This window comes from Chenopodium quinoa, unplaced genomic scaffold, assembly GCF_001683475.1.
Source record: "Chenopodium quinoa cultivar QQ74 unplaced genomic scaffold, ASM168347v1, whole genome shotgun sequence".
Taxonomy (NCBI): Eukaryota; Viridiplantae; Streptophyta; class Magnoliopsida; order Caryophyllales; family Amaranthaceae; genus Chenopodium; species Chenopodium quinoa.
The window spans coordinates 3,876,694-3,896,704 of NW_018744878.1; the positions used below are offsets into that span (position 1 = coordinate 3,876,694).

Genomic DNA, 20,011 nt, shown 5'->3' on the forward strand with positions numbered 1-20,011 from the left:
TACCTTTGTCTACAAAACACCTTATATAAAAAGAACGTTAAAATAAAATTTTATCTTTCATTGTATAATAATCCTATATGGAAGGATTATGGAGTGGAGGGACGGTTTATCCCTTCATGTCCTTAAGGGTGACCTGGGTTTTATCCTCACCCTACCCATCCTCATACCTTATCATGTAAAAAAAAAAAAATTGTATAAATGAATAAAATCTCGTATGGTTTGTCCCCAATGTCTTTTTCCACTAGGGATTGGGGCACTCACATTTTTAATGATAATCTTTTGCTTTTAAATAAAACACATTATTTATACTACAGTACGTAATTTATTTGTTTAGGGAACAACACAGAATATTCTTTTATTTCAGCTAGATTTAGGAATCCATAGCTTGACTCCAGTTTTTTCATAAAAAAAAATAAAAATATATTGGACCAAATTGGAATTCTTTTTTTACTACTCGTACTACGATATAAGCTGGATAAAAATATTTGGGGGTAACTAATATACTTGTAGTAAAAAATTCTGACACAAATCCTTTTATGAATTAGGAAAGATTTATGTAGCTCACTCACATCCAATAATTACGAGTAGATGTAAATAAGAATAATCCCCACCAGTCCACAACACATTCTGCTTTCTATACCGATTAAAGGTTGGTCTAGTTATAAAGTAAAGATTGTCTAGCCTTAAAAACAAGGGTTCAATCCTCGTCAAGAACCTCTATGAGTTTGCTAGTGCGCGCTCTCAAACTAGCGTATCCAATCTACTATTACGTAACTCAGATCGATAGATTGGATAAGACAGTTTTTCTTATCGATCTACTAAAAAATAAACAAGTAAATAACATTATACCCGGTATAGTTGCTAACAAGCATACAAAAATACATGGACAATTTCAAATTTTACAGATTGAAACTTCATATTTTTATTGATCAACAACTTATTTAATTTAAAAACTTCTTAGTGACTAATCTTATTACTCTAATTATCTACATGATGGACTCCATTTATATATGAAATTTAAAATTTTCTAATCAGATCTGTTTATATCTGATTTTCTAATTTAACTAAACATTAACATTTTTTTGTACTAATATAAACATATCAAATTAAAATTTTATAAATTTCTAAATTTCTTATTATAGCCGCATTAAAATATCAACAATAACCAAACACAGTACAATTAAAATAATGTGGTCTGATCTGATCTGATCTGATCTGATTGTATACACCGATACACCTCCTTCTTCCTGAATAGGTTGTTTATACATATGCTTCAGAATCAAAGTTTGAGTAAATCTTTTTTCTTTTCATTCTTTAACGGGCCTGTTTAGACAGCTCAAACAAGTGCTAAAGCTCAACAAATTAATTAAAGTGTTTTTCTTCTTAATATCCACTGTACTTAATTACTACAGTAATAATCTTCAATTCAATATCAATGAAGTCTTCATTCAGGATTTATTTTTAATTTTTTTTAAAGGGCAAAAGGTAAGTTACTAACAGTGGCTGAATTCAAGCATAGTTGAGGAATCACCACCTTTTTATGAGTAACTTTCAAAGGCAATGAACTAATTTAATGAACAGTGATTTGTATTTTGTAGTATGTCGAATTCGATCTCATGTGCTTTTATTCTTAAAACATCCTCAGTAAATAATTAAAAATCCATTATGTTTAAATAAATAAAAATGTGATTTTAGGCAAAAATTCGTATTTAGCCAAATCCAATTGATTTGAAAAACTAGTGCGAATGTAGTTTAATTTCAAGTGGAGTTGTTTAAATTTTCTTTTAATTCGTATCTATGATCAAGATAAGTTTGTGTATTTCAATGCAAGTTTCAACACTATCCATCTTAAAGTTGCAACGGAAGATCAGAGTCTTAAAAAATCTCAAACCTTATTAGCTTGTATATATAGTTCTATTTAAACTATTTTGCAACATGTAGTGAAGTTTGGTGTAGTATGTACTCATCCACTTCGATCTATTTGACTGTACCACCTTTAATGTACGGAAAATATAGCCAAGTGAGATTTTGTTGAATTTATCTCAGTATATATTATTATTATATATATAACTTTAACCTATCTAGAATAATTAGAGCTATGTGAAACATTTAATTTTATATCGACAACCGTAAAATGAAAAAATGTTGCAATAATAAGTGAAGGGGGGAAGTTGAGTGCTAGATTTATATAAATCAGTAATGTTAGAGCTAGTTTCTTTTTATTTTACTATATTTACTTATATACTCATGATTTAAAATATTGTATTGATGAACATAAAAGTTAAATTGAAAAAATAATTGATGGAGATGAGAGAGTGATAATAAAAGCAATAATTGTCCAATCTTTTTCTTTAATTTGATTAATGAAATAAATGTTTAGTCTTTGAATCTTTATATTATAAAAATTTATAATTTATAGGAAGTAATATATATGTAAAAAAAAAAATCCCTTTATAATTTATTACTCTGTATTATTTATAGACCGTTATTGTGTTGGTGTTTGGTCATAGAGGGCTTTATTAAAAATTGTCTTACATCTATTATCCTGATGATGAGTAAATATAATTAGTAAGTATGGTAAGTGCTTCCCAATCCAAATATAATAAACATACATACATATTTATAAACCAAGTATAATAGTGAATAATTATACTAGTATTTATTAATCAATAGTTAAGATAGTAAGACACTTACAAAAATGAGATGGTAATAAGACATCCAAATCATCCTTGGTGAGCTTGAGCTTGAAATTTATGAGAAACATTTTTATTGTTCTAGTTTAAAGATAAGAAGATGATGTGGCAAGATTTAGTATATAACACAAATACACAATAGGTCAAGCCAAGTGGGTACGTTGGTGGTAGGGATTTGCCAATGACCCGTGAACTAACCAAACTATCGGGCTTTCTCGATGGGCAATCAGGCTGGGTTGGGATCATTTTAGACGGACGAGAAGGTTGAGAGTTCGATCCACACATAGGACGACCCGATAAGACGATAAGCAACTCTGTCTATTCCTTAATTGGGCCTGAACTGATATGTTAGTTGGGCAGGAGGCCTTAGGTTAACCCGGCCCATTAGCCACCATAGCATAAATTAACGAGATCAAACATAAATGCCATCTCATTAATGCATTTATTTTACATAATTACATAGTACGGACTAAGGAGTATCATAAGTTCTTGTAAAGAGTATGGACCATCACTACAACATACTCCATAAATATAATATCAAAGCATATTTTTTTTTTGGAAGGTAAGAAAAAAAAGGAAAGAATTAGGACCCCCTCCTCACGAGGGGTGATCCTAAAGCATCTGAGGTGAGAATGGGGTACAAAGCTGAAGAGGTACAAAAAGAAATATCTAATTTGTCATTGACAAGATGGCCAACATTTGCAATCCAATTTGCTGCTCTGTTTGTTTCTCTGTAGACATGTCGAATTTTCCAATGGGGGACTCTACGAAGCATATGATATACTAGTATATGCATGCTATTTTACATACATTACACTAGACATACATATGTATGTTCATAGACGTACATACTTTATGTTAATATGTCACATATTAAATGGAGCATATCCCCACAAATTATAATAGGGCCTACCTTTTTAGCCACTTTTTCTGTATGCAATTAAGAAAGTTAAATGTTCATTTGAAAATAAAAATAAAAAACATAAAGAGTAGACCCCATTAAGAGTATAATATTCCCTACCTTGAAACATTACATCTTTATCGTACACCCCACATTGTTATATTTTTGCAGCATAAATAGTTACAATAGCTTTAGGTTTAGTTTATAGGTTACATTGTAACTGCTAGTCCGGTACCACTTGGCACTAGTTTTGCTAATAGTAAGGACAATAATACTTCCTTCGTCCCCTTAAATGATGTTTCAAATTAACACCCGACAATGCAAGTATATGAACATATAATTACTTTTTGTACTAGTAGATAAGATGAGAAAGAAAATGGGGGTGAGACTAAAGATACATATATGCAAATAAAGTAGTACGAGTACTTGACTACTTATAGCATCTATTTTGTGACTATCTACTACGTATAATACTAAGTATGAAATAAACTTAAAGAAACAAACTAAATTACTCCGTATTTTTAAATTAGGGCATGCAAGATTTGAGAGTTCTAGGAAGTATTATTTTTTTATTATATTTTATTTTGTATTTATTTTAATATGTTGATGTCCTAAATTAGGTGGCCTAGCCCCACATTATGAAGCATCCCACGTTCTTTGTCTCTTTTGTTTAGGGTTTAAAAAAACAATAGGAAATTGACTGTTCTTATAACTTACCATGGATTTTGTACCAGTAGAGAAAATGAGAGAGATGTGTAAAATGTTGGGCAGACAATAATGTTTCCATGATTGATAGTTGTATGCTAAAATTATGTAATGTCCTGTACTTCTTATTTCTATTGTGCATTTCATTGACATGGTTATGTATCCGTATTACTACTTTTTCGATCGGTCAAAAATACAGTAATTATGTACTACGTATATCACATTTTGCAATAGTATTATTATATAACTTTGAACCTCACAAAAAGATTTATATACGTATTAATAGCACAAACTTATTAATCGAATTTTGGTATTTTACTATATTATTTTTGCATCTTCTTATTGATATTAGTAGCAGCGTATTATATACTTTAAATCCGTACTACAAATATAAACGTAAAATACATTTTTTTTTTCCAGACATCCTAAAAACACGTTCATGAAACCATTAATTTTGGACTGATCAGAGAAGGAAAATGTATGTGCATATATGCAGAAATGGTTGTATTGTAAGTTTTAATTTGCAATTTGGAAATAATAATACAGTTTTAGCCTAAATAAAGTAATACAGTTTTAGCCTGAATTGCCCCTTTACCAACTTATAGGAAAAAAAAATAAAAATAATCCCTACCAATTTGTCCAATCTTAACAAAAAAAAAAAAAAAAAAAAAAGGTCAGTTAAATTATTAGCTGACATTCCATCTTGGTATCATTTTGTAGCTTGTTTGGGATGATTAATAAAAGCAAACTTAATAGGCTTGCTAATTTAATTAAGTATAAATGATAGTTTTCAGATCATATACAATTAGTTTAATGTTAAAGACAACATATATTGAAGGTGATAATAATTTAACCAACACCAACTTTGGACTAACTCAATTGATGAACTAACATAATTAGATGCAATACGTTATGCATAATCGAAACTGCTAATTCAATATGAGCTATAATTTAGCTTGTGGTATGAATTGAAGATGTATGTATCCGAATGGCAATTCGTGTAAGTACAAGTATTAGATATGTCACCATGTTGGCACAAATTAACTCCGGGTATGAGATCAAATATCGTCTATTAATTTTCAAAAAAAATAAAAATAAAAAAATTGCTAGTTTATCGACCGTTTCCCTGTACACAAATAAAAAGGATTCAAGCAAATTAGAAAGCAAGCGTTATATTTTATTTTTTTATTTTGGAATTATTGACTAGAAAAAATTAAATATAATTCGCAATAAAAAAAGAAGGGTCAACAGTAATCAATCTGGGAAATATTATTGATGTACCATACCAATAAAGTCAATATAATGTTCGGAAAAACAATCATTGCATATTTTTATGGTCTTAGATCTCTTTATGCTCCTTTTTACAATTAACAAATCAGTCGTCCCTAATACTTTGCAGTTTACAGACACTTCCTTCAATTCAGAAATTAGCGTAGCACAACCTCATATGCTTAATTAAAGTTGTTAAATGATTTTTCAAGCTAAGACTATATATTCTAATAGTTTAGCCAATTTTATCGACAATTTAATACATGTATATTCTACTCCGTATGTAATACATATGAAGTAATTTCAATACCCGAGTTTAATTATTATACTCTCGATCCTTCAATTTGGATATTTTCTAAGCTAAGAGTGCTTCAATATACATATGGTTTGATCATGCAACAATTAAAATGAATGTGTATGTATTGGGTTAAACTAGCTAACTTTCATATACGCTCAAGTCAAGTGTATATAATGGTAATTAATTTTGGCACACCCCTATAAGAAAATAGCATAGTAATTTGTGCTCTCACATAGAGGTGTTTTAAAATCAATTTTGGTGTGCCAAAGTCATTTCCTGTATGGTTGTATATAATGGGTCCTTTAAGTATCAATGACGAAGTACTTTATTTATCTATATTAGTCACATCAAACACTTCAATCATAAACTTTGTTTTTAGGGAGTATTAAAAAATAAATTAGATACTACAGATAAAAAAAGTTGTGTTTTGTAATTTGTAGTTTTGTATTAAAAAAAAGAAATTATTGATCGATAATAATGGTATAGTACCTTTAAATTATGGCTAGCTTTTGTTTCATAATAAATAACACATTTTAAAATTTAACACATGACAATATACTATACTTATTTGCCCCTGAATATATTATATAGTACTCTGTACTATATAATTAAGTTCCTATACTCATATATAACAATATTATACAATTTACATGATACTAAACATCCTAACATTTATTTTTAATATATTAATAAAATGATGAAAAATAACGTATAAATAATGAAAAAAAAATGTAAATATACATTGTGCATACCAAAATGAAACGGAGGGTGTATAGTTTTAAACGAACATAAGTATTCATTGCAAAAGGCGAAAGTATTGTTTATTTGGTTAATTAATTGGTTGCATTGTGAGCCATACAAATACTCGATCCTTATTGTTTAATAAATTTGTTGATAGATTGATAGCAACAAGTTTCGACCTAGATTCCCCTTTCTCAAAAAACAATAAAATAAAAAAGGATACAGATGGTCCAGGTTATACATGCTTAATGTCGTTGGTTGGATTGCCTTAAGAAGTTGACGCTCAACTAACACTGTTCACTCTAGCCTATCTACTGTTGTACATAAAATCATACGTAAATGTTGTACATTTAGATTGATAATTTAGAGTCTTTCATGTTATGAGAGGCTAGGCTTTAAATTACACAATGACTTACGATTATTTAATCAACAATATTTAGATTAATAGTCCTAATTAACTTGATTATGGAATTTTTTTTTTCTTCTGCCACCTAGATGATACGAAATACTTTGTTATTCTTTGTTACGTTGTAGAAATATTCGTATAATAAAAAACATTTACATAGTACAATATATTATCTATAACAATTACTTTTATCCACATTAATCATGATTTATTATCATTTTAAAAATTAAATAATCAGTAAAAATGCAGATAAATTTCTCAAAGTTTTCTTCAAACATATTAGCAAATGAATGTCATTAATTTTTTTTATTTTTTTTTTTTATTTTGGAAAAACTATACGAGTACTCCATAAATATATAGATTGAAATAAATACAGAAAAAGTTGTAAAACGAGTACAAAAACATAATGTTCTGCCCCCTCCTCTGCCAAACGAGTATTTATAACATGCTTCATCCAATACCAAAGAGTCAAAATGGTAAAGATACCATATTATTGACAAAACTCATACCATGCAAAACTTACATTTCAATAAATGTTTCAAAAGTTGATCGATTAGCTTAAACTAAGATTTAATCTAATACGTAGTATAGCTTAGCTTGGATCGGAACACCAATTTGACCATAAGCAAAAATTCTCCAAACGTTAACAAATTGATTATAGATAGGCTTTATTTTTTATTTTTTATTAGTTTAATTAATTTTTTATGAATTTGAGCTAGATAGAAAATTATTTTTAAAATCGTTACTGTTATTAAATGACCTAGATATATAGAAAATTATTTATAAAAAGTTGTACAGTACTTGGTATTAAAAAAAAAATTAAAGTTTGTAATAATACAGTCAGTACGTTACTACTGCTCGCAGGTGGACTCTTGTTACGTTGGCGATAATCTTCAAATCATTTAGAGCACTCACATTAGTGAGCAAAAAAAAAAATTGCACATTCTCTCTCTAGCCACTTTCTCTCTCTTCCCAACCAAATTTGCTCATGAGCATTTTTGGTGAGGAAATTTTATCCCACTAGTGATCAAAAAATAATTGAATTACTCATGAGCATATTTTCTTTTGCTCATTGATGCAGTAACATTTCTATCATTTTTGCTCATCAATTTTGGATGAATGCTTGGGCCCACGACATTACTATTCATCATGAAATTTGCTCATCCTATGAGCAAATTGTGAAATGCTCATGAGCATTTTTCATTTTCCTCATTGATGTAGTACCATTTCTACCAAATTTGCTCACCACTTTTGCTCATGAGCAAAAAAAAATGCTCACTTATGTGAGTGCTCTTATAGGAACTAAAATTTGAGAACTCAAATCCTTGGAGAAACAGTGGTTTTTCCAAACCACCCCCCTTCTTTTTTGACAATATAACCCCCTTTTAAAGGTAAAGTATTTTTTACTTACGGGGCAGCTATTCTTGGGCATGTTCTGATTTATTGAACTGAGCTGAATTGAATTAATCGGAGCTAGATTAAATGATAGAGCTGAAATGAATTGTTGATGAGAGAAGAAAATTAGAAACTGGACTGAACTGAACTGATTAAAGCTGAACTGAACTGAACTGAACTAAAATTAAGCTAAAGAAAGCATGTCCTTAATTAAACCATAAATTAAGACGATCCTCACCTTTACTCCGTGTACAATCTCACTTAGAAATATTCAAACTCTAAACATCTATGAAATATAATGTAAGGTAAGTTTTTTTATCATGTAAGTCAAATACGTATTACTTGGTCGGGAAACAGTGAATTGAAGGGTTTATGAGATTTTGATGTACTCTGTATGATGCAAATTGAAGAACTTGTATGCAACGTATAGACTACAGAGTACTCCTCCTTTTATTTTTTTTTATATTTTTTTAATGCATCAGTTTGACCGCTACATTGTCAAAACGTAACTTTGACCATTAATATCTTTAATTGTGCATTAATAAATGTAACAAAATTATGTTATGAAAGTATACATTATGATGAATCTAATGATATATTATATAATACGAGCGTAACATTTAATTACTCCGTATTTTATACTCTGTAATAAAAAAAAAATAAAAAAATAAAAAATCAATCAAATATGACAGGTGAATAGTGCAAAAGTCAAATTGATGCATTTAAAAAAAACAGAGGAAGTATTATTCTTTTTTAATAAAGCTAAGCAGCAAATTTTTTTATTCGAGGGTAGCATTTTAACTCTTTTAAGTAGTGACTAATTAACTTTTTTATCAGATCAAATACTATTAATAAAAAAACAGTGTTTAACACGGTAACGATTCAAGTACTCCATAACAGTTAATGTTAGATGTAAAGTTTATGTAACTTTTCTCAAATGTTTATATTTGACATATATGATTATTATCAAATTGTAATTACTTTTCAAACAATACGAAGTACTTGTATAATTCAATACTCCGTTTTTTTTTTTTTTTTTTTTTTGGCCAACAATGTGTTAATCAATGTAGATGTCTAACTTTCCATTGTACATAAAGAATTTTTGACATTAAAAAAAGGAAATTTTGAGTTTTACCACCAAAAAATTTCAACAAATTGTTTTTTACCACCTACTATTTTCAATCTTTTATTTTACCACCAAATAAAAAAATTAAAGTTTATTTTTACCACCTTTACCCAATTCCGGTGACTGAAAAGTGTTGTGGGCCCCACTAAAACGGATACTTTTTTATTTTTACCCTTTTCAATCACGATCTTCTATCCTATAAAACCCCTAGTTCATCATTTGTTGTTCCAAAAATTCGATTTATACCAATTCTCTCAATGTACTGCAATAACATCAAGCAATCAGCCATAAATCATCAGTTATCTAAAGATTTGAAAACGAATTTGCTTTAGCAGTGGGAATTGAAGCAGTTAAGGTATGTCATGCACAAGTTTAATTAGCTGATTAAATAAAAGGATTGATTCAATTAATTTGTTCATTCGTTCATGTAGAGGTTATTAATCCAGAATTTGGTCAAAACAAGTTAGCAATTGAAACCCACATTCAGTTTTTATTAAATTAGGGTTCATATTAAAATTGAAATTGGGGGTTTTATGAGTTACTGATTGTTAATAGAAATTAGGTGTATGGAAAGCTAATTAAGGTGATTATGTACTACTATTGAAGTTGCTAAGTGTCATTTTGCAGAAGGAATGTCTTCCTTAAGTTTTTCTCCTTCAAAAGAGAGGAAATGCCAATGTAGAGTACCCTTTGCAAGGTTAACTTCTTGGACTAGGGAAAATCCTGGGAGGAAGTTTAGATCTTGCAAATTCTATGATCCAGTGATTGAATCAAGGGGCTGTAACCAGATGGCACAAGTTGGCAAACTGAAGTAATTAACAACTTGCTATTGGATAAGAAGTTGATGAAGGGTGAGCATGCTGACTTAAAGAGAGAAGTTGATGATTTTTGTGGACAAAGAAGATGCTTGCTGAATGAGATTGATAGCTTGAAATTGAAATGCAAGGCCCTTAGCTCTGATAGGAAAAAGATGACACAAGAGGTTGAAGGCAGGAAGACATCATCTATGAATCTGTTTGTTGTGTTTGTTGTTATTTGTTTTGTTGGTTTAGTTTTAGGAATGGAACAATTGATTGTGAAATTGTTATAAGGATGTTGTGTTATTGTTGTATTGGTTATGAAATGAAATGAAAATTTGGTTATGCACTGAAATGAAAATAATTGAATCCAATTACATATGCAAATGTTATAAACAGGTGCTGATCAGATTATATTTTAGAAGTGGTTCAACATACTACAAAATCAGGGTTCCTGCCCTAGTTAATATTGTTCATTCCAAATAGTTAAGTGCACAAAATGATGGACTTGCCACCCTTAGTTGTTCAAACACTTAAGCAAACTGATAAAAAAAAAAAAAACCACTTGTCTGTTTACAGTAAACCAAATTTAAGGCAGTAAATTACATATCATGGCCAAGTTCCCACATATCATCCTTTTGCATGAACTGATGCTGATGTAAACCCTTTGATACTGATAACTTGTGTCTGGTATTCTGCTATCTGGGAAGAGGCTGAGAGGTTGAGGTGTGGGAAGTTTTAGTAAGCTTTGTTCTGCTCCTAGTCATGGGCTGGCTTGCTGATGCTTCCATTGCAGAAGGCTGCACTTGCTCAGTTGGCTGAGATGCATTACAAGCAGAAGATGCCTCAGCTGCTTTTTCTTTTGCCAATTCTTGAGGAAACTTCTTGATTCCAATGCTATTGGGTCCTGCAGTAGCTCCTAATGATGCACTCTGTATACATACATTCATAATCAGTAAATAGGTACAGTACACATGACAATCTAAGTATCAAAAATAGTGTAAGTGAATTTACCTTTTTCATAGCTCTCAATTCACTCTTCCTCCTCTGTTCCTTCATCCAAGGGTTGTCCAATGCTGGCCTACCTCCTGATGGTGCTGTGTTCTGAACTTGAACTGGTGTAGGGGCAGGATCTAGAGAACAAGTTTTGGCATAATGGCCAAAACCCCCACATTTCTTGCATTGATTCCTTCTCTTCACTTTCTTGTTCTCTGAATTAGGTGCAGAACTCCCCTCCCCTTGTTCAAGCTTCCTCTTTTTAGCTTTTGGTCTCCCAGGTTGGACCTTAAAAGCTGGAGGCATAGGCTCTCTCATATGCACCTTATCCCAATGCTTGGCTCCAGGCATGGGCTGAATGGGAGTCTCATAGGCAGTCAGGTAAGTCTGTATGTGGTAGTATGGGTGGACATAAAGCTCTGGATCAACCCTTTTATCCACCAAAGCAGCAAAAGCATGGACACAGGGCAATCCTGTCAAATCCCATCTGTAACAAGTACATGTCCTTGCTTCAAGGTTAACAACACATGTATCATCCTTATACTCCACTTCATAAAGCTCACCCCTACCTGACTGGACAGTGCATGTCCTTGCATACTTTTCCAACCCATCAAACACCTTTTTCACATAAGGAACACACAACCCTTCCCATTCAGAGGCTGCCATCCATTTATCATTGGTCCTCTTCATCATGTATCTTCTAAGCCATTCCATTTGTGTTAATATTGGCTTATCCCTAGCATCCCTTATAACAGAGTTGAAAGTCTCACACAAATTGTTTAACAACATGTTTGACTTACATGTTGGGGAGAATTCATGTCTGGACCAATGTTGGGGGGGGGGGGGATATTTGCTAGGTAATCATAGGCTTCTTCAGATAAAAAGTTTATAGACTCCATAGCCACTTCAAAATCAGTCTGACCATATGCATTATAATACTAAATTAAGACACACACAGTAAAAATCAAATGGAACTAACCAAAACCAAAAACTCACAATCAACAAAACTAGGAGGATTTAACTATTATACTTGAGTGTAAGCCCTAGCTGCATTCCAAAATAGCTCTTTGAATAGAGATCCTTGGAATTGTTGTTTGAAGTTAGACCAGATGTGTCTAACACAGTACCTAGTCTCAGCCTTAGGTACAACATTCTCAAATGCTTCTAGCAGGCCCTGCATTTACACAAAAAAAGTTACACAATAATTAGTATGCTACACCTATCTCAAACTAAAAAAACATAAAAGTCAACCTGGAAATTTATCAACTTACTTTCTGCCTGTCAGACATAAAAGTCAACCCTTCACCTTCATCTTGACCTCCAATGCTGTCTACCAATGCCTCAAGGAACCATGACCATGTGTCCTTGTTCTCAATTTCCACAGTTGCCCATGCTAGTGGAAATATGTGGTTATTACCATCCTTAGCTACATCAACTAAAATTTGGCCAGGGTAAGCACCCTTAAGATGGCAGCCATCTACTCCAATAATTGGTCTGCATCCACTAACAAAACCATCCCTTAATGGTGCAAGACACACAAACATTCTCAAAAAAAGAGGGGGTTCAGGCTGCTCTATCCCATCTACAACAACCACACAACCAGTTCCAGGGTTGTGCACCACTAATGCCTTAGTATAGTCCCATACCTTGGCATACTGCTCAGCTGAAGACCCAAAAATAATTAGCTTTGCCCTACACCTAGCCAACCAAGCTTTAAAGTAGCTCACTTTAATTCCCAAATCAGTCAAAGCTCTCTCCTGTATTTGTCTAATCTTCCAAGTTGGATTGCTTCTAAACTCCTTTAAGTATCTATCAGCTAAGAACTCAGCTGTAACTTTCTTATTCATCTTTGTTCTCATACAAAGATGCTTCAATCTCAGTGACTTGATTTGCCAAGTTTCTGACTTCACCAATCTTGCAGCATACACCTTAAATGGACATTTAACACTCTTCCTACACACACACTTAGGCAGCCTACAAGTTTTCTTGTTATACACACAGTTGCACCTCCTCTTGCAATGTATAGTCAGCCTCTTGGTGTCATTATGAAGAAAATAGTACTCATACCTATTTTCTATAGCATGAACTCTCAAAGCTTTCCTGAGTACATACACATTGCTGAACCTCAGCCCTTGCACAAGCTGAATAGGCTTTCCAAAATCAGTCTCCCCATTAAACCATGGGCCTATGCACTCCTCAACATCAGAATCACTATGAACACTCCTAAGTTCATCAGAATCTCTTCCTGCTCCTGCTGGAAACTGATATCAATCTCCCTCAAATGCCTTTCAATCTCAGTTCCTGCACCAGCTTGTTTTTGTTGCAAATCTTGTTTCTCTTCACTGAAACACCTAATCACTTCCCTGTTCACCAACTCTGTATTCTGTCTCACCCACTCATCATCATTAACAACATCATAAAACTCTTCTTCTGCTTCACTCCAATCTACATCTGGGTCACTAAGCTCACTATCAGACAAATATGAAAGATTATAGTCCCCTTCACCATCCTTAAACAACTCCCTACTTACTGTATTCCTCTCACTACCTTCCACCTCCTCTTCAACTAGTTTTCCCTTCCCCTTATCTGTAGCACTAAACCTCTTAGCTGCTGCATCAACCTTATCCCTACCTTTAACAGATAATCTAGGGCTTCTCCTAAGTGGTTCTTCAGTAAGGGCCTTTATTGTTGGGCTAGAAGTAACTGGGTTGGGCTTTAATTTGGGCACAAATGGATCTTTACTCAACTTATTTCTTTCTTTTGCACTCATAGAATTCCCATCATAATATGAAAAGGTGTAATGGGAGTGGCCTGGATTGGTTCCCCACTTGTGACAAACACCTCAATAACTCCCTCCCTGTTCACTGTATCTAACAATCCTTTTATCTCTTCACTGTTCACCAACTCCCTTTTACCAGTTGTAAATGTCCTCCCCTTTTGTCTATACCAGCAACTAAACTTAGTAGGGACCTGTACATTAACAGACACAAACCCATGGACAACAACTTCTCTTATAAAATGTACATCAATGTTGGAGGGATTCACATTTTTCTTTCAGTATACCCATCCCCCATCCCAGCTTAATAGCCTCTTTTTCTTTTTTTTTTTTCCAATTAAAGAAGGTATAAAAGCACCACCCAATGTCAGTTTAAGTTGGACTTTGTTCATTCTGCTACACACACAACACATAAACATAACATAACTCAATTTAGTCCCAAATGATTCATTAATTAATGTAACTGATACTTTACACAGTGTTCAATGTAAACAAGTCTTTAAACACTTAATATATCAATCAGGTCAAAGCTTGACCACAGACTCAATGGTAAATCCACATACCAACAATATATAACCCTAATTTTTAATTATACAGTAATCACAGCATAATACATCCACACATGTCTAAGATTCGAATTTTAGGGTTAATCAACACAAAGTCCACAACACCCCATATTTAGCATATAAAATCAACAATTACACCACAATCACACACACTAACTACAGTTAAGATGCTAAAAGTATCTTGCTTTGTCAGAATCTCGAATCTATGTTAGTAAAGTCCAACACTTTAGGTCCCCCCTTGTTGAAAGTGACGAATTGAAGCTGAGTTGTAGGGTTTCTGTGGTGCCACCTCTTCGTTACTGCAACAGCAACATCAAAATTCAAATGGGAAGAGGAAAATTTAGGGTCAGAAGAGTGAGAAGAGGAGTGAAATTCAGAGTACTAAATGAGAGGAAGGTGAGAAAGTTAGAGGAATTAAATGAAGTTGGTTGGGGTTAATCAACAGAAGAAATAAATCGGGGTGGGTGTAAATAAAATTGGAGGGAAATTAAAAAGGGTGGGCCCCACAGCACTTTTCAGTCACCGGAATTGGCTAAAGGTGGTAAAAAACAACTTTAATTTTTTTATTTGGTGGTAAAATAAAAGATTGAAAATAGTAGGTGGTAAAAAACAATTTGTTGAAATTTTTTGGTGGTAAAACTCAAAATTTCCTTAAAAAAATGAGAGAAGGACATATCACATGATCTAATAATAACCTAGAAAGTGACAATACACACCCAAAAATTTATTCAAAAATTTGCCTTTAGTGGTAGAAAATCTAGAATTTCTCCCAGGTAGTAGTGCTTACCTAGTTACACTTGAAATACTCCGTAGGATTCAACCTTGAGATACGAAGCCAATGAGAATACTAGAGGTTTTGTGCTTATGACAAGTTAACAACTGTTTACAATCCTGATCACTGTATCTTGGAGCTTCCTTAAAAATTCAATTAGCAGTTTAATTAGCGTCAAAAGAAACAATTAGTTATTCCCACTCAATTGTAATGATTTGTTCCAACGTCCCATTATGAATCAGTTCATTCATCTATCTATGTACCGTACTCTTTAGAAGTGTCCCTTTGTCCCTTATCTGCATGCATACTTTAATTTCGTTTATGGGGTTTTTAAACTACCGATCTAAGTACATGTCTATTTCTGTTTAAAGAATGTATTTTTGATAATATTATGACTTTTTGATGAGTTATTATCAATTTTCTTTTACTCCGTATTTTTTTGTCCTTTTAACATCATTTTCCAACACTTTATTTCTTTATCTCTTCAAAAATTACCAACCAGCTTTTCTTTCTCTCTATATCTCTCTAATCTCACTTGCACATTTGTACTCAATCATGGGTTTAAGGAAGGGACTTGTTATTCATCGCCCGCAAATCTCTACATAAAGCCCACATTTTATAATTTTTTGACAAATTTGCCCTTTTTATAATTTTAACCGAAGATAAATTTTTCGCACTAAAAAAATGTGGAGCAGCACCGGATCGCCGAGGATCACCGGAGAATCGCCGTCGTCATCAGAAAACGAGGTTCGTAACGCATCGTAAGGACGAAATGGTGGCTGGCGCCTAGCCAAAAGGCCATGCCGTGGTTGTGGCGCCTAGCCAGGACGCCGCCACCGTGGTAACGGCGCCTGGTGGAGAAGCCTCGACCATGGTAGTGGCGCGTGGCCAGGACGCCGGAGCCACGGCCAGGGCGCCTGGCCAGGACGCCGCCACCATGGCGGCGGCGTCCTGACCAGGCGCCCCGGCCGTGGCTCCGGCGTCCTGACCAGGCGCCAAGGCCGTGGCTCCGGCGTCCTGGCCAGGCGCCACTAGGGGAATATATATATATTTTTTTTTATTTTTTTTATTTTTTAATTTAATCCCTTTTTTTTTTTTTTGTTTTTTTTTGTTTTGTTTTTGTTTTTTTTTTATTTGTTTGTTTGTTTTTATTTTTGTTTGTTTTTCTTTTTTTTTATTTTTTAATTTAATCCCCCTTTTTTTTTTTTTTTGGTTTTTTTGTTTTGTTTTTCTTTTTTTTTTATTTGTTTGTTTGTTTTTATTTTTGTTTGTTTGTTTTGTTTTTGTTTTTTTTTTTATTTGTTTGTTTGTTTTTTTTTTTGTTAGTTTGTTTTGTTTTTGTTTTTTTTTATTTGTTTGTTTGTTTTTTTTTTGTTTGGTTTTGTTTTGTTTTTGTTTTTTTTTTTGATTTGTTTTGTTTTTTTTGTTTATTTGTTTTGATTTGTTTTTGATTTTTTTTTGCTTGTGGTGTTTTATTTTGTTTTGTTTTTTTTTTTTGGAATTTTTTTGTTTTTGTTTGCTTGTGTTGTTTTATTTCCTTTTAATTTTTTTTGGAGGGAATTAATTTTTTTTTTTAATTAAGTTTTTTTAATGCATCTTTTATTTTGTGTTTGTTTTTGTTTTATTTTGTTTTGTATTTGTTTATTTTTTTTTTATTATGGTTTTTTTTGTTTGTTTATTTATGTTTGATAAATTTGAAATGAAATGTGTGTTATTATTTTGTTTTTTAAATGTATTATGCGTTAAATATAAAAATGATATTTAGAAATTTAAAATTTAGAAATTGCGTTTGTGATAATTTTGTGTTAAGTGTATTAATTTAATCTTAATGTAATTATATTTATACGTTATATGTTATTGTTACAGGATTATGGTGGAGACGGAAATGATTACAGTGGGATTTTTGTACATGATGGCCTGTTCGAAGATGCTCAACAAGCGATTGATTGGGCAAAACAGGTTGCAATTAGATCAGGCTTTTGTTTAGTAGTAGCAACTCATAAATCTCAACGGGATGGTAGAATGGATCGCATTTTGAGATGCGACCGTTATCGCAAAAGAGAAGAACGAGATTTCAGTAAAGCGATTCGGTTTGACTCAAAGCGGAAAGGTTGTGGGTGTCAGTTCCGAGTTAAGGTTCGACAACATCAAAGGCGTGACGGTTGGGAAGTGAAGGGTTACGGCAAATGGGGATATCACAACCATGAGCTGATAGCATACAAAGTGGGGCATCGGCAGTTAAGCGGCCTAAGTCCAGCTGCGAAACTAGTTGTAAAAGAAATGAGTGATGCTCGAGTGAAGCCCGCTAAAATATTAGCGTCTGTGTTAGAGAAATTCCCCGAAGACCAGCCAAACCGAAGACACATCTACAACGTCAGACAGAAATTGAGGTTTGAACGGTCAGAGGGAAGGAACCCTATACAGCAGCTTCTGCACCAGGCACAAGCACGTGGTTACCTTTACTGGTTTGAATCTGACGAAGACACATCGGAGGTAACTCATTTGTTCCTTGTCCATCCTGATTGTGCTGATATGATTTCGTCTTGGCCATCTGTGATTTTGATCGATTCAACGTACAAGACAAACAAGTACAAGTTCCCACTGGTTGAGATGGTTGGGATGGCTCCAACGAACCAGAACTTTCTGATTGGTTATGCAGTCATGAAGGATGAGACGGCTGCGAGTTACCGTTGGGTGTTGGAAAAGTTGAGAAACTACATCGGCCCAAATGTACAGCCATCGGCCATCGTAAGTGATTGTGAGGGAGGTCTTTTTGCCCCTATAGCGGAGCTGTTTCCGGAGTCGAGCCATTTACTGTGCACATGGCACATCAACAACTGCGTGAAAGTCAAAGCCTACAATCTTTTCAACAAGAATTTAGTAACAGCAGAGACATTGGTAAATGGTAAGTGGCGGAAGATCATGCAAGCTACCACAGAGGCAGAGTACGATCGAGCCTTGGAAAACTTCAAGGATGCGTACAAGTGGTGCCCGCCAATCGTAGACTATGTGATGCACCAGTGGGTACCTCAGAGGGAAAAGTTTGTCAAATATTGGACGAACCAAGTTCTTCATTTTGGGAACACTACGACATGCAGAGTCGAGAGCGCTCATAGAGCTTTGAAGGACTGGATTGATTCTTCCACGGCTGCTCTGGATACACTGTTCGAGAGAATAAACAAGGCTATTGATACTCAGAGGAACGGCATCAAGAACTATCTCGAGGACTCCAGACGACGACATGGCATGTTGTATGGCCATTTCATATTTAAGATTCTCCACGGTCGTGTGTCACACCACTTTTTGGGGTTGATTCTGAGCGAGTATACCAGGATGAGGGAGTTGGGCGATGAAGTGGCTATTCGGTGCGGATGTGCTATATCAGTGACTCATGGATTACCTTGTGCATGCACCATTCACCGCGTAATTACGCAAGACAGGGCGTCGTTACATGTCGATCAGGTTCATCCATTCTGGCGGACGCTCGTTATCGGAGAGCATGCTGTTCCGCATACATCGTGTTTGGATACCGAGGAACCGGAAGGGGTCGAGCGACCTAGGGGTCGACAACCACGGCGGAACAAGAGTGCGTTTGAGTACATTCGCGGTCGTGGCCGTGGCCGTGGCCGTGGTCGTACATCCTCATCAAGTGGCAGCCAATCATCGTCGTCGGTGAATATGCCCGGCACCGGTAAGACATTCGACTTCAATTTCTTTTGTTGACTGTTTGATTAGTTTACTGTTGACTTGTTTATTGTGTTTATTGATGTGTGTAACAGGGAGAATGGACATTGAACATTTTCCATATAAGGACAGGATCCCTAATATCATGATGCCATTCTTGGACGGGTGGAATGATGTCATTGCAGATGGTAACTGCGGATTTCGGGTTGTGGCGGATGTGTTTCAAATGGGTGAAGACAACTACGGTTTAGTGAGGCAGTTGATGTACAGTGAAATCGCATCAAACCGAGATGTGTATGGCCATGTGTACGGCGAGGACTTGGATAGGTCTCTGCAGCGTATCCGTTGGGGAGGGGGACCTTGCGATCAAAATCATTGGTTCGATGCGCCACTTGATCTCTTTGCCGTTGCAAACATCTACAAGTGTGCAGTCATGCATTTCGGCCTTGGTTTACATAGTCGAGCCTATTATCCATGTACAACGGTTCTGCCCTGGTGTTCGCGCGAGACCGTCACCAGACCGGTAAGGGACGTTGCTATTGGATTTCTTGGGCCGTCATACAGACATTTTATCCGATTAGACATGTCACCCGATTTTCCGGTCCCACATATCATATTGAAGTGGTATGAAATTCGTAGAGCAAGCGTGGAGGGTTGGGATGCTTTGTACCATGCTCGCGTGCAACAGTGGAACAATTTAATTGCCATGTAGTTTTTGTTGATGTACACCTACCTTTTACTATGAGGCCTTGTATTGTCAATACTATGTCATTTCTAAGTGTTCATTTTTAAAAGATAATGTTTCATTTTAAAAACTAACAACAATAATTTCACAATATTACAAACTAAAAAGATAATATTGAATTTTAAAAACTAAGAACAATAA

General features: G+C 34.0%; 1 protein-coding gene across 1 annotated transcript; it reads left to right on the forward strand.

Annotated features, from left to right (window-relative positions):
• The first annotated feature begins 18,958 nt into the window (after positions 1–18,958).
• LOC110705859 lies at positions 18,959–19,837 on the forward strand. The gene is made up of 2 exons (XM_021883792.1): positions 18,959–19,132; positions 19,221–19,837. The coding sequence occupies exons 1-2, from the start codon at positions 19,120–19,122 to the stop codon at positions 19,835–19,837; spliced, it is 630 nt and encodes a 209-aa protein (XP_021739484.1). The 5' UTR covers positions 18,959–19,119.
• Positions 19,838–20,011: the final 174 nt, after the last annotated feature.